This window comes from Mirounga leonina, unplaced genomic scaffold (assembly GCF_011800145.1).
Source record: "Mirounga leonina isolate KUSES-001 unplaced genomic scaffold, KU_Mleo_1.0 Mir_115, whole genome shotgun sequence".
NCBI classification, from domain to species: Eukaryota; Metazoa; Chordata; class Mammalia; order Carnivora; family Phocidae; genus Mirounga; species Mirounga leonina.
Window position 1 is genome coordinate 14,006,897 of NW_023270268.1, and position 14,664 is coordinate 14,021,560.

Consider the following 14,664-nt stretch of genomic DNA (forward strand, 5'->3'; position numbering starts at 1 on the left):
TAGGTGATATGAGGGTGAGAGACTAAGCACGACTTGACTTTGGAGAGTTACAGAAAACCTCACAGAGGAGGTGCCATTTGAACTGAGATGTGAAGGACAGACAACAAGGAACCAGCTATGTCACAAAGAAGAGAAAGGGCACTGCAGGTAGAGACAGAGGAACTTGGACAGGAAGGAGTTTAGAATAGTTGAGCGACAGAGAGGCAAGAAAGGAAAAGCTCAGGAGAATAAGCAGGGGTCAGGGATGGAGACAGCAGGCTGGTGATGGAGGCAGGAATTTGAATTTTATTTTTCTAAGTGGGTTTAGAAGCCGTCAGAGAGTTATAAGCAGGGCTAGGGAGCATGATTTAATTTATAGTTTTAGAAAATTACTGTGACTGCTTTTTGGGGAGTGGATTATGGGAGGGCAGGGGTGGGAGCTTCCAGGCGAGTCACCTCTATTGCCAGGGCTACTATGATGGTGGGGGTCAGGCTGAGGCGGCAGCAGGAAAGAGGGAGGAAGCGTAACAGCTATCAGAAGGGAGAGAGTACGGCATTGCTGATGAGCAGAATGTCAGGATAAGGATAAGAAAGGAGAATGAAGGGTAACTGTGATTTTTGGGGGGGTTGAGCAACTAGCTGGATACTCAGACCAAAAATCATTCCCCATCATATTTCTGTCAACTTACTCGAGTTAACGTTCTCTTGAGAAGTAGGCATACATAAATATAAAGCTGATATTTGTTTCATTCCCCAACGTTTTATTTTGAAAACTTCCAAGCCTTTGAAAATACTACAAGGACAGCACTGTAAACACCCACAAGTTCCTTTACCTATATTTGCCAGTGTCAGTATTTTGCGACATCTACTTACATCACTTTCTCTCTCTGTACCCCCCCCCCAACACACAGAGTTTTGCTGAAACATTTAAAAGAAAGTGGCAGACATGACACTTCCCCTCTTGATTATTCAGCACACATCTTCAAAGAACAAGGACATTCTCCTGTAGAGCTGTTCTATTTTCACTCTCAAGAATTTTTACTTTAATGTGACACTATTATCTAACATACAGACCCTCTTCATATTTCCCCAATTGTTCCCCACAAAATTGTTTCTATGGCCCTTATAGCACCCCCTCCGCCTCAACAACAACAACAACAACAACAAAATCTGGTATCTGATAAAGAATCATTCATTCCTCATGTCACTGTTGTCTCCTTAATCTAAAATAGACCTGGTCATTTTTTTTTTTTTTTTTAGTTTCATGATCTTGACTTTTTTTGAACAGTCCAAACCAGCTATAATGTTCCTCAATGGAAATTTGTCTGATTGTTTCCTCAAGATTAAAGACAAACTTTATTTGGTGGGATTACTGATGAAGGATAGTTGGAAGGCAGGCAGGCAGGGACAAGGGGCCCCTGCCCTCAGAGGAAACCACCTTTAAAAGTATTTTACACCGGGATGCCTGGGTGGCTCAGTCGGTTAAGCGGCTGCCTTCAGCCCAGGTCATGATCCCAGGGTCCTGGGATCGAGTCCCATATCGGGCTCCTTGCTCAGTAGGGAACCTGCTTCTCCCTCTCTCTCCCTCTGCTTGTGCTCTGTCAAATAAATAAAATCTTTAAAAAAAAAAAAAGTATTTTACACCACTCTGAAAGGAGCCGTCTACCCTTTCCCATGTGATAGATGACAAAAACCTGATTAGTTGACAGGCACAGGGAGGGTTAATCAGATTAAAACATCCCACCCACAAGCCCATAAAAACCCCTAGACTTAGAAACTCCAGTGGCAACCCGCTAAGGTCCCCTCCCTCCTTGGAAGCATTGTACTATCACTTTGCTGTCGCTCAATAAATCTTGCTCTGCTGCTCACCACTCTTCATTCTTCGAAGCGGCATAACCATGAACCGCGGGCACCACTGGAAAAAAAAAATCCTGTAATGTTACTACAAAGATGATATTGTGCCCTTCTTAGTGTGTCAGCCAGGAGGCACATGCTATTACTTGGATCCAATTATGGGTCAGATAAGTTTGATCACTTGGTTAAGATGGTGTCCTTTTGGTCTTAATCAATACAATCTTAATAGCCCTTGCCACCTGTTACAATTCTTTTTTTTTTTTTTTATTTATTCGACAGAGAGAGACACAGCGAGAGAGGGAACACAAGCAGGGGGAGTGGCAGAGGGAGAAGCAGGCTTCCCGCGGAGCAGGGAGCCCGATGTGGGGCTCGATCCCAGGACCCTGGGATCATGACCTGAGCCGAAGGCAGCCGCTTAACTGACTGAGCCACCCAAGCGCCCCCACCTGTTACAATTCTTAACCAACTCATGAAATTAGGGAAATTTCTCTTCGCTATTTAAAACATGAGAGCAGCCAATGTACAGAATGTGCATAAAAATGTCCACTCCCCTGAAGGCGGGTAGCTCTCTGGAAATACAGGGGAAGTAGTAACAGTGAAATAGTGAAAGCAGACCATGTGTGTGTCCCTCATCTTAAACAAGCAGCCGTAGCTAGCTTCTATTATCAATAACTCTGGAGAAGAGTTAGAACATAGTACAAATAGAAAATGAGACGCAGAATCATATTTAAATGATCACAGAAAGTGGCCTCCTCCAAGCAAAAGCTTACAGGAAGTGCCACAGGCTAATTCCATAAAAGAAAAGTTACATGTGAATATTTATGCCAAAACAATACGTTGGATATTCTTTCACTTGTCCTCACAAGCAATCCTCAGGAAAAACCTTGTTCTTTCACACATGTAATGAAGATTCAGAAAGGTTCTCTGAGTTTCAGTGGTTCAAATTCTCAAATTCAAGTCTCAAAATTAATTCTCAATTCTCAAAGTTAATATGTGCCAACTTACCATTTGAATCTATACACCAGCGTTACTCTAAAACACATGTACTATCCAGCCAGGCTTTGAAGCTTCATACTTTTCATGCTTTTAGAGTCATCATACTTTTCCTTGATTATAATCATGAAAGGGAATGGGAACAAAATAAGAAATAAATTAGAATACACAAACACTTTGTTTTCATCTCATCCTTCAAGGAAAAATGGGAAAGGAAGTAGATATTTCTTCCTTTTTTCCTTTCAACTATAATACCTTATGGAAAAATAATTTAAAAATAATAAAAATAAATAATAAACACCTTATGGAAAATAATAATAACAAATAAATTTAAAAAAATAAATACCTGAAAAATGAATAAAATCATAAACCATAATACCTTATGGAAAAATAATCTAAAAATAATAAAAATAAATAATAAACACCTTATGGAAAATAATAATAAATAACAAATAAATTTAAAAAAATAAATACCTGAAAAATGAATAAAATCATAAACCATAATACCTTACGGAAAAATAATCTAAAAATAATAAAAATAAATAATAAACACCTTATGGAAAATAATAATAAATAACAAATAAATTAAAAAAATAAATACCTGAAAAATGAATAAAATCACAAACCATAATACCTTATGGGAAAAAAAAATCCAATGAGAACTGGAAATATAACACTGTGGTTAAAAAATCTCAGTATCAGTTAAAATGAAGTTATATAATGAATGCAAGTGTTTCTTTTTTTCTTTTTTGAGATTTTATTTATTTATTTGAGAGAGAGAGAGAGAGCACACAAGCAGGGCGGAGGGGCAAAGGGAGAGGGAGAAGGAGACTCCCCACTGAGCAGGAAGCCCAACACGGAGCTCCATCCCAGGACCACAGGATCATGACCTGAGCGGAAGGCAGCTGCTCAACCAACTGTCCCCAATACAAGTGTTACTTTTAAAGCTTTTTTCATAGTACTCTCTGCGAAATTCTTCCATATAATTTTTAACTCATGGAAGCAATCTTTGATGGCTGGTTGGTATCATTAAGCTCATTTAAAGGCTCAGTAGTGTATACTAAAATCCAAAGATATCGATTGATTTATGGTGAATATGGTCTACAGAAAATTGGTCCATATGACTGAGGGCAATGGAAAAATTGGCAGGAATAGCAGATACGCATTCTTTGCAATTACTAGAACAGAACTATAGGTCACTTACAGTGGAGGGTAACAGTAACTGTTGAGCAGTCAATATAAAAACACTGAGAGGAAGCGGGATTGAATCAGATATGACTCCTATCCTTAAGTGGCCTATAATCTATTTAGTCCTTATCTTTTTTGATCTGGGAATAATAGCAGGAAATATTTCAACTAAGTTTCTTTCAGCACATTATGTTGAGCCTGATAGTTCCCTCAATTTGTCATGTCACTTCATTTCTTTAATCATCCTCCACTTTTGTAGAAACTACGCCTTTTAAAAAAATTTTTAAGCAAGTGGTAAAAGAAAAAGCCTTGGAATAAATAAACGAGATGAATAAATATTTGGTGCAGTTTTTTTTTTTATATATATACTTTCTAACACGTTGAGAATATTATGACCTCATGATTAATGCAACAATAGCCAGCTTTAGGCAAAGAAAAAAAAATTGACCCTCATACTTCAAGTTTCCTCACCTTTCAATTTTAGGAAATTATCTGCTTGACAGTCCTTTGATTTTGCTTACTTTGTTTATCTTCCTTAAAGCATTAAGATCAGTGAATAGATGAAATGTTTATAAAATATTAAGTATTTAATTTTAAAATACAGGAATTTTCCCTCAAGGATCTCTAATTCTTTAAAATATTGGCTCTCCAGTTATCATAATATCTCATTTGATAAGCAAAAGGCCAGAGGTTCTGATATTCAAGAAGGATAAAACTCAGGTATGCAGAACATTTGAATAAAACTCCCCAGAGTGACATAATAGGAATGACAGCATGAGAGAGTAAGGGACAAAGACAGAAGAAGGAATGCATTCCTGAATTTCCCTTCATTCTGAACTATCAGTTACTGAAATGCCACTCTTCCTATCCTTATAAATATTAATATCAATTGAAAAAATAAATAAATACAAGGACATTGAATGGACATCTTTCAAGAAAAGATATTTGGATTCTAATTTGGCTCTGAAATTACCCAGCTCTATGAATTTGGAAAAACCTCAGGTACCCTATATGCCTCTATAAATGAGGGGATTGAACTAACCCCTTCGCAGCTCAAGATTTCACATCCCCATGATTGAAGTTCACAAAATTGTTTTTCTAATAGCCCATTGCACAAGGGCCTGGGTAGAGAGTATCTCAATGATCTAAGAGAGAATGTAAGATTTCCTGACTCAGCTTTAATTTTCAAAAAAATAGATTCCTTTCCAAATGTTCATTTCTTAACCTCTGTGTGTGTAATCTTTATATGGAAAACAGTAAAACCCTTCCATCTCATATCCTGCAATAAAGTTAATTTGGACATAAGATTATTGGCAAATGACTCTTAGACCCTAAAATTCCCAGTAAACTGGCTGAGTTCGTTCACCCCAAGTATCTTATTAAGCTGTCAATAATATGAAGAAACAGTTTGTGCATTTGGATTTTTGGTCCCCACTTACAGTGCTGTGTTGGGAATTTACTGATATGTCTAAGGCTGTGTGTGTATATTTATCTCAGCAAAAATAAAGTCAAAGAGGGTTGTTTCCTACCTTGTGGTTTACAATGTGTTCTGTGCTAAGTATAAAAGATTTTGAGCTGTCAGTGGAGGGAACTAGAGACGGGTTGCCATTTCAATGATTCCACTGGACTTTCCGAATGCCTCCACATCTTTTCCACTGCAGGAATATTTCCTGATCAATGGTTTCACGCCTACAGGACACTGGCCCCAGAGTCCCAAGAGAGCCATCCCTGAAAAGCCACTCAAGAAAGAAGCATATTCAGATGGCAGGAGTCAATTCTAACACCGAACCATTGGAAATTCTCACAGACACAACGCAAATGGGCCCTCTAAAACAATTCTCCATCCTAGTTCCCTTCTCAGCATTTTTACAGACAGGATTTTTTCTCTCCCCAGTTGAACAAGAAAGAACAAAAGTAGATTCCCCAAAGGAGGAATCATGGGTACTAAGATGCTTTACGTAGGTCACTTCTGATGTGTTCTTGGTTGCATTTCAACTGCTAAATTTCACATGTCAGGCTTTCAGTTCTGATGGTTCTGCACATAAATTCTATCACTTTCAAAAAGAATAATTGTTTCAATTCCCTGTTTAAATATTGAAGGATAGACACTATATATTTGACAGATGCTCAATACAGTTGGCATGGTACAAAATGCTAGATTATTTTATTCTGAGATGTCTCTGTGTATGTACATTTTAATATGGTAAAGGGAAGAAAATGTTTCCCATTAAAAAATTGTCTAATTTAAAGAGAGTAACTACACCTTTTTTCAAGTGGGTTATAAATGCATGTCCTTGGTGGTTACCGGCCTCTCATATGTGAGGCCAGTGTTCCTAACTTTTTCCCTTCGCCAGATTTCAGTCTTACAAATATTGCCTCACAAGAGCTCTTGCCCTCCTCCCTATACCAACTGTCACTGTTTTGGTTCAAGCCTTTGGCATGCCATTCTTTACCTCCAACCCTGGAAGCCATCCTCTACAATCAGGTGTTTCTTAAAAAATAGATCTCGCCAATCCGCCTCTGCTTAAGAACCTTTTCTGTTTCCTCACTACCTATGGAAATAAAAAAAAATTCAGACACCCTAATATGGCCTTCAAAATTTCTGATCATCTGTTGCCAACTTATTTACTCAGTCTCATTGATTTGTGTGTTTATTTAATCATCCAGCAATAGAATGAAGGTGTCCTGCTAAAATATTAGGTGCCCCACTCAAATGTAAGCTCCACAAGGGGATGGGTTCTGTTGTTGTATTCACTAATGTTTATTAAACATCTAGAACAGGCATTAGGTAGATGCTGAACAATTTCTTTTTAATTATAAATTCAGCAATACTTGCTGAGTACTTTTTATGTGCCACATAGAGGCCTGGTATTGGGAATGCAGCAGTGAAAGTCATTATGTCTATTTTTAAGGAACTGGCCAGGTAAATTGATATTTATAATGAATTCAGTGTGTATCCGTGAAAATGAATCTGATTTCTGTAGTGATTAGTACTTTGGCAGCAGAGGCATAGTTCACTAATCTCTGCATCTTTCTTTTGCAAACTGAGGGTTTATTTAATGTTTACTAAATAAATGAATCTAAGAACGAAATTAGGGCAGAATGTCTGAAGGTTGTGGTAGGCAAATAATGGCCCCCCAAAGATGTCCAGACCCTAACTCTAGGAACCTGTGAATGTTGCATTACATGACAAATGCAACATATCTGCTTATGTGATTAAGGTTAAGCCCCTGGAGATGGGGAGATTATACTAGATTATCCAGGTGGGCCCAATCTAATCGCATGAACCTTTAAAAGTAGAAGAAGAAGATAAAAGAGTCAGAGACAAAAACACTGAGAACAACTCAATTGGGCATTGCTGGCTTTGAAGATGGAGCAAGAGAAAACAATAGCCAAGCAACATGAAGGTCTCTAAAAGCAGGAACAGCTCCCAGCTGATGATCTACAAGAAAAGAGGGACGCTGGTCCTACAACCGCAAGGAACTAAATTCTGCCAACAACTTCAGTGATGAAATGGAGCACCCCCAGGAAAGAATGCAGCGATTCTTTTATTTTAAACTGGTTAGATGCTTAGCAGACTTCTGAGCTCACAGAACTGTAAGGTAATAATAAATTTGTGTTGTTTTAAGCCATTAAGTTTGTGACAGTTTGTTATGGTAGCAAATAGAAAACTCATACAGTACTTACTATATTCTTTTTTTTTTTTTTTTTGAGAGAGAGAATGAGAGAGAGAGAGAGCATGAGAGGGGGGAGGGTCAGAGGGAGAAGCAGACTCCCTGCTGAGCAGGAAGCCCGATGCGGGACTCGATCCCGGGACTCCAGGATCATGACCTGAGCCGAAGGCAGTCGCTTAACCAACTGAGCCACCCAGGCGCCCAGTACTTACTATATTCTTAAAAGACTGGCCAAAGTGAACCTCTGCCACAGGTTCCCATGACCAAAAAGAAAATGATTATCCTCAAAATTACAACAGGACAATCTCAACATATTCTTACAAAGGACATGTACAGATAGAAAATGGGCTACATTGCCAGCTAAAACAAAAGGACTTTTTTCAGAAGCAGAATTTAGGCAAAAATCCTTTTGCAAAATGATGATGGCTAACTGGATCATCAGAATTAGTTTTAGGACTTCACACCGTATTATGAAAAAGCTATACACATATAGTCTTTGGAATACGTCTTCAAATTTCATGCCCTTGAAAACTAACTTTGACATCAGGGAGAGTTTTGAGTTATAGTCTTCCTCTCAGTCCAGAAAGCCCCAGGAAGAAACCACAAACAATGGTCCTTTGAAAGTAAGGAAGCATAAGGGTATAAATTGAAAAGGAAATTCTCCTTAGCCACGAAAGTACAAGTTGGCACAAGGATGTCACTTACATCCAGGTAGATCGCCCACCACACGGTGGGCAGGTTGTAGCTACCACTCAGGTCACACTCTGCTCCCAGAACCCTGCACTCTGGTGTGGGGCAGTGACCGCTCAGAGCAAGGGCCGCTTGGGGGCAACACCCTAATACTAAACAGACGATGTTCGGCACCACCCTGGAAGGTATCCTTCACAAAGCCGGTTACCATGAGAACAGCATCCCCCGAGGTTGTCCTGTGCAGACCCTGAACATCGTTCTGTAGTTTGCCTGCCAAGAATTCCTCCAAAAGCAGTGGTGGTTTCTAATTCTTACAATGCTGCCACGTGCGTGAACAGTGGCTCTGGCTCAGCCTAATACTGGGAATGTGTGTCCACTTTTCATGTTATTGTAGCCAGATTAAAAAAAAAAAATTAAAAAGAGGCTAAGATCTGGGTTTGCAAGCAACTGAAAGTGGTGTGTATGTCCCATTCTCACAAAAACCTATGGAGGTTATAAGCCCCTGTCCCGAAAAGAAACAAAAGATAATTTTGGGAGTTTTAGGCACCCACCATGGTGCCTACAGCTTATGCTCAAACTAGAAGGCGTGAAAATAAAAAAAAATTCACCCAGAGCCATTCCCGTCCTCCAACTGTGGACTCCCTTCCACAACCTCCCTGCTTTGGTCTCTCCGTTCAACACTTTCAGTGAGTTGTTCTTTATATTTTGCTTCGAGTTTTTATTTGTTATCTATAGAAAGCTTGGTGTAATCTGAGTTATTCTGTGGTACTGGAAGCAAAACTTGGCACTAGCTTTACTTTTATCAAAGGGGTCCAGATGTCACTGGTTTGCCCCAGAAATGTTGATCATAAACTGTACTACCATATTCTCCAGTTTTCCTCAGAGGGTCCAGATTTAAGACTTTGTCCTAGCATACCATCTACATTAGGATTTGTGCTGAACTAAAGTATTCTGGCTTCAACAACATAAAAATGTAGTCACCCTACACATGAGACATATTAGCAAGAACATCACATCTTCTGGAAGACCAATCAAGACTAAGAAGGACTCTTGAGATAGCTAGAAAAGTTTGCTTCCATACTTATCTACCTTTTACCCAAGGAGAGAACATTCTGTTTGAAGACACCCTGGGGACAGTAACCTATTTCTATGTTAATTATGATAATACTCTGCCTAAGCACTCTTTTGTTGAAATTTAATCCCATTTTCTCTCACCTTGTACTTAGTATAAATTGATAGTGTGTTCCTTTCTTCCTTAAAATTACCCTTTATATACTTCAGGAGAATTAGGAAATCACCTCTTAGCCAAATCTTCCAGGCTGAGCACCCCCAATTCCTCATTCTCCAATCACAAGTACTATTTACCTTCCTTTCAATCATTTGATATGCCGTCCTTCATTTTGAACAGCATTCCAAACTGCTTTTTGAAAATAGAAGCTGGGCCTCATGACTCAACAATCCCATTCATAGGTACATACTCAAGAAAAAATAAGCGCCTGTGTCCATACAAAGATTGTGACAAGAATGCTCTTAGAAGCCTTAATCCCAGGATCTGTCAACAGAAGAAAAACGGATAGACAGTTTGGAAGATATCCAGGCAATGAATCTTACTGCAAAGTTAAGAAAATGGAAAACAAATACTAAGTGAAAAAAGAACATGGATGAACCTCAGAAACATGCTGGGTGAAAGCAGTAAGACTCCAAAGAACACATTCCACGTGACTCTACTTCCGTGAAGTTTAAGAACAGAGAAAACTAATCTATGGATAGAAGGAGGACTCGTGATTACCCCTAAATGTGCATATGTATATGTGAGGGGTCTGTTTTGGACTAGAAAAGGGATTGGGGAACTTCTCCGGGAAGATGGAAATGTTCCGTATCTTGGTACAGGAGGTGGTAACATGGGTACACATTTAAAAGTTCATCAAGTTGGGGCGCCTGGGTGGCTCAGTTGATTAAGCGTCTGCCTTCGGCTCAGGTCATGATCTCAGGGTCCTGGGATCGAGCCCCGCATCGGGCTCCCTGCTCAGCAGGGGAGTCTGCTTCTCCCTCTCCCTCTGCCCCCACTCGTGCTTTCTCTCTCGCTCACTTTCTCTCTCAAGTAAATAAAATCTTTAAAAAAATAAATAAATAAAATAAATAAAAGTTCATCAAGTTATGTACATATATATAAAGTCATGCTTATATATACATAAAATGAAATACATATGAAAGGGTGCAGAATATGCCACCCCAAAATTTCCTACTTTGGCATGTGGCTTATTTTGAGCTGAAGGCAATCCAGGACCCAGCCGACTGAGGAACACATTTTACCTCTTCCTTAACTCCCTAAAATAATTTAGATAGGGGCCCAGAAAAAGAGCTACTACCAGAGATAACTTTTTTATCTGAAGGACCTATCTGCATGGCAGGGCCAACTTGTAATTACCAAATAGCTGCTCTTCTTATTGTCCTGTGAATTACCCTCCTCCCTTTTGAAGTCCGCCCCTCCCCCTTCCCTTAGCTCATGGTCTATAAGCCCCAAGTGCCCAACTTGCCCTAGGGTCTGCTATCTTTGGCCCCCCATATGTGTGAAATTAAATTTGTTTTTCTGCTATGAAACTGCCTTATGTCAATTCAATTAGCAGAACAGCCAAAGAACCCAGAAGAAAAGGGAAAGTTTTTTGGCCCTTACACACACATACACACCTGTGTATAGGCACAGATACGTGTGTGTTTGTGTGTGTGCATGTGTGTGCATGTGTGTTTGTGTGTGTGTATGTGTGTGTGTGTGTAAGAATCAAAGCCAAATATTGTTTCACAAAGAAAGTCCTCAGTGATAAAAGGCACCAAAAATTCTGCCAAACATACTGAACAGACTGACTTCCTAACAGAACGGACATAGAAAGAAAAAGCCTCGGAGAGTTCTTATGAGGACTGCTGTATAGCAGATATAGGAAAACACCAGCAAGACACCTCCAGGGGGGGCTGTCCATCTGAGGGGAGAATGCTGTCCACCAGATGCTTCATGTTCTATCTGTCAGTAACTTAACGGGCATCAAAAAACAGGAATTAAATGTTCTAATTTGATGGAGTTTAGTATCTCTGGGCCCCTGACTTGAAATACCAGGTTGTAGGGGTTGTTAAAAACACTGTAAAAAGAGCAAGGGCTTTGAGGCAGGAGAGCACGGAAGTGTGTCAATCCCACTTCTCTGCCCAGCTATGACCCTATGAACTGCTGTTAACCTCTGAAGTGTCCAGTTGCCTCATCAGGAAAATGGGATCATCAGCAGAACGTCATAGCATTCTGTGAGAAGTCGGTGAAATACTATATAGGAAGGGCTTGGTAAAATATTTGTAAAAAAGAAAAATTAGTAATACCTTAAAACTTTTCATCTGTATAGATTCAATGAAAGGATCGTAGTAGCGTTCATTATCTTTTACCAATTTGATAAGCACTCTTATGGAACATCCTGATTCCACAACAATCATTGCTATCCCAGCACTGCATGCTTGCTGCTGGGGAGAACATCATTCTGACAGGGATATGGAGGCTTGGAGGCTTGATGGTACCTCACAGGAGTCAGTCAATTTCAATTTGGGCCATGGTTAGTGGCCAAATCTTTAGCTCAAGCCAACCCTCTGTTAATTCTAGTATCTGGGCACAAGTAAGAACAGATGTGGGCACATGAAAGGACCACTGCAAATTTATCAATCAAGACCAGAGAAACGATTCAAGCTATGACCTATTCACCATGGGTCAATTATATTGCCATTCATAAAGAACAGAATTTCTGGTGCCCAGGGAAATCTCAGGAGATTCTAGAAAGGGCTGGTGGGAAAACTTTGAAAAGGAAAGAAATAGCTCAGGACACTATCTGGAGGGCACAACAGAGCTGCTGCTTTTCATTCTCTCCCACCTCCCCCTACCTCCCAAAACTGAGGCATCTGGCCAGTGACCAATAAGAGAACTGCTTATAATTGTTGATAATACAAAACTCATTTGCATAGTTTCCCATCTGTTGGAGACAGTATTACTGTGGCTTTGTATCCTGCATGCATCTGTGACAGACAGGAATAATGAGAAAATTGGTGTATCTACTGAGCAACTATGTAGTTCCTCTACTGTGAGTCCATGATTTCTATCTACTGCCTTTGCTCCCTGAGACAGACACTCTGGTCTTTTTTTTCCAAGAATAACAATATCTTTTCCCAACATTTTTGAGGTAATATTTTTTATTCAAAAGTTTTCACGAAGCATCCACTCAGGGCCTTGATACATTCTTCCATAAAACCCTCAATAGGAAAAATACGTCAAGAATAAAAACCTTGGACAAGGAAGTTGGGAAAATGAAGCATACGCTACTTTTAATATCTATATCCACATGTGATAGGACTCAGTCCTGTGGCTTTAAATAACATCTATAAGTTGATGACTTCTAAATTTTTCATCTACAGCCCAGACCACCCCCAAATTCCAGACTTAAATGATAATGATGATAACAGCAGAAGGTACGTAGTGATTAGTTTTATGTGTGTGTGTATGAGATGTGTGTGTGTGTGTGTGCATTCATCTAATAATTTTAACAACCCTATGAAGTAGATACTATTATCATCATTTTAAGGACGGGAATTAGAGGCACAAAGAGATTAGCATTTTCAAAGTAACACAGCCAGCCAGAATGTTGAATCCAGACAGGCTGGTTCAAGATCTTCCAGTCTTAACCACACCACCTCTCATATCCACCTGTGTTTTTGGTAACTCCACTCAGATGTCTAATAGGCATCTCCAGCTTAACATGTCTAACACTGAACTCCTAGGCTTTCCCCCAAAACTTGCTCCACGCCCAGTCTTCCCCGTTACTGTAAATGATGACTCCATCTTTCCAACTGCTTAGGTCATATACTTTGAAGTCATCTTCAACAATTTCTTCCACTTGCCACATCCAATCTAGCAAGAAATCATGCAATCTCTATCATCAAAAATACCCAACATCTGACCACCTGCCACCACCGGTACCATTGCTGCTTTAGGTGGAGCCAACTTTCTCTCCACCTAGATTGCTACATGACCCTCAAATAGTCTCCCTGTTTCTACCCTTGCTCCTTAAAATCCATTCTCCAAAGAGCAGCCACAAGGGCCTTTCTAAAATAGTTACATTATACAACTTTTTGTTTAAAATCTCTACTGTTGGGGCTCCTGGGTGGCTCAGTCGGTTAAGCATCTGTCTTTGGCTCAGGTCATGATCCCAGGGTCCCGGGATCAAGCCCTATGTCGGGTTCCCTGCCCAGTGGGGAGTCTGCTTCTCCCTCTCTCTCTGTCTGCTGCTCTGCCTACTTGTGCTCTCTATCTCTTTGTCAAATAAATAAATAAAATCTCTACTGTTTTTATTACATTCAAGGTAAAGCTGGAGTCCTCCCAATGGCATATAATGTCCCACCCAGTGACCTCTCTGACCATTACCACCTCTCTTTGCCTCACTCCCTCTTCCCATCACCTTCACACTCCCTTCAGCCACAAGGTCCTCCTGTTACTTTTCAAGTACTCCTCCTACTTCTAGTTCAGTGCCTTTGTACTGGCTGTTTCTGCCCAGGATGTTCTTCCCCTCTGTTCTCATGGTCCTGACCTCCCCTAAACCCTCATCAGTTGTCACATTTTCAAAGAGCCCCATCCTCAGAGAGGGCATATAAGTCAACACCTACCCTCCTTCATCCTCCATTCTTGCCCAGTCTCCTTTCCCTACTCTACTTTTCTTTTTTGCTAAGCACCTATTACTTTCTGAGTCAACAGATATTTTACTTCTTACTTTATTTTTTGAAGTCTGTCTCCCCCAATCAGAGTATAAACACCATGACGTCAGAAACCACTCTGGTACTGCCATAGCCCAAGTCCCTACGCTCATGCAACCTGCTAAACCTTTGGACAGTTAAAGGATCTGAGAAAGCCCTCTGTAAAGATTCTCTGTTTTCTGCTTAATCTTTTTTTTTCTCAAATTTAATTGATCACAGACCCATGTTTTCCATAAAAATCCTATGAAAATCTCATGACATCCGTGTTTCAAGGGAAGGAGTTTGGTGATGGCTATTGTGGAAGATAAAGGAAGAGCATACATAAGCTGTGTAGGCAGCTTTCCAGGAAGAGTCCAAAACTCAGGATATAAATCCCTAGAATTTAAATTGTTGCATATATAACCACCAAATAACTATCTCTGATGTTATGATATTATTTGCAGGAGGTTACCGAATGGGCATATCATAGGTAAGATTTTTCACACATATTTGCTGTCATGTCCTACTGTCATGTTGG

The 14,664-nt window shown here is 39.9% G+C and overlaps 1 protein-coding gene across 1 annotated transcript in view; it reads right to left on the reverse strand.

The window, feature by feature from the left end:
• Positions 1 to 2,270: 2,270 nt before the first annotated feature.
• The window catches only part of LOC118002762 (circumsporozoite protein-like), a 583,926-nt gene continuing 571,532 nt past the window's right edge, over positions 2,271 to 14,664 (reverse strand). The window contains exon 5 of the mRNA XM_034993410.1: positions 2,271 to 2,939. Coding sequence (XP_034849301.1) covers positions 2,880 to 2,939 — 60 coding nt within the window. The 3' untranslated portion in view covers positions 2,271 to 2,879. The remainder of the gene's footprint in view (positions 2,940 to 14,664) is intronic.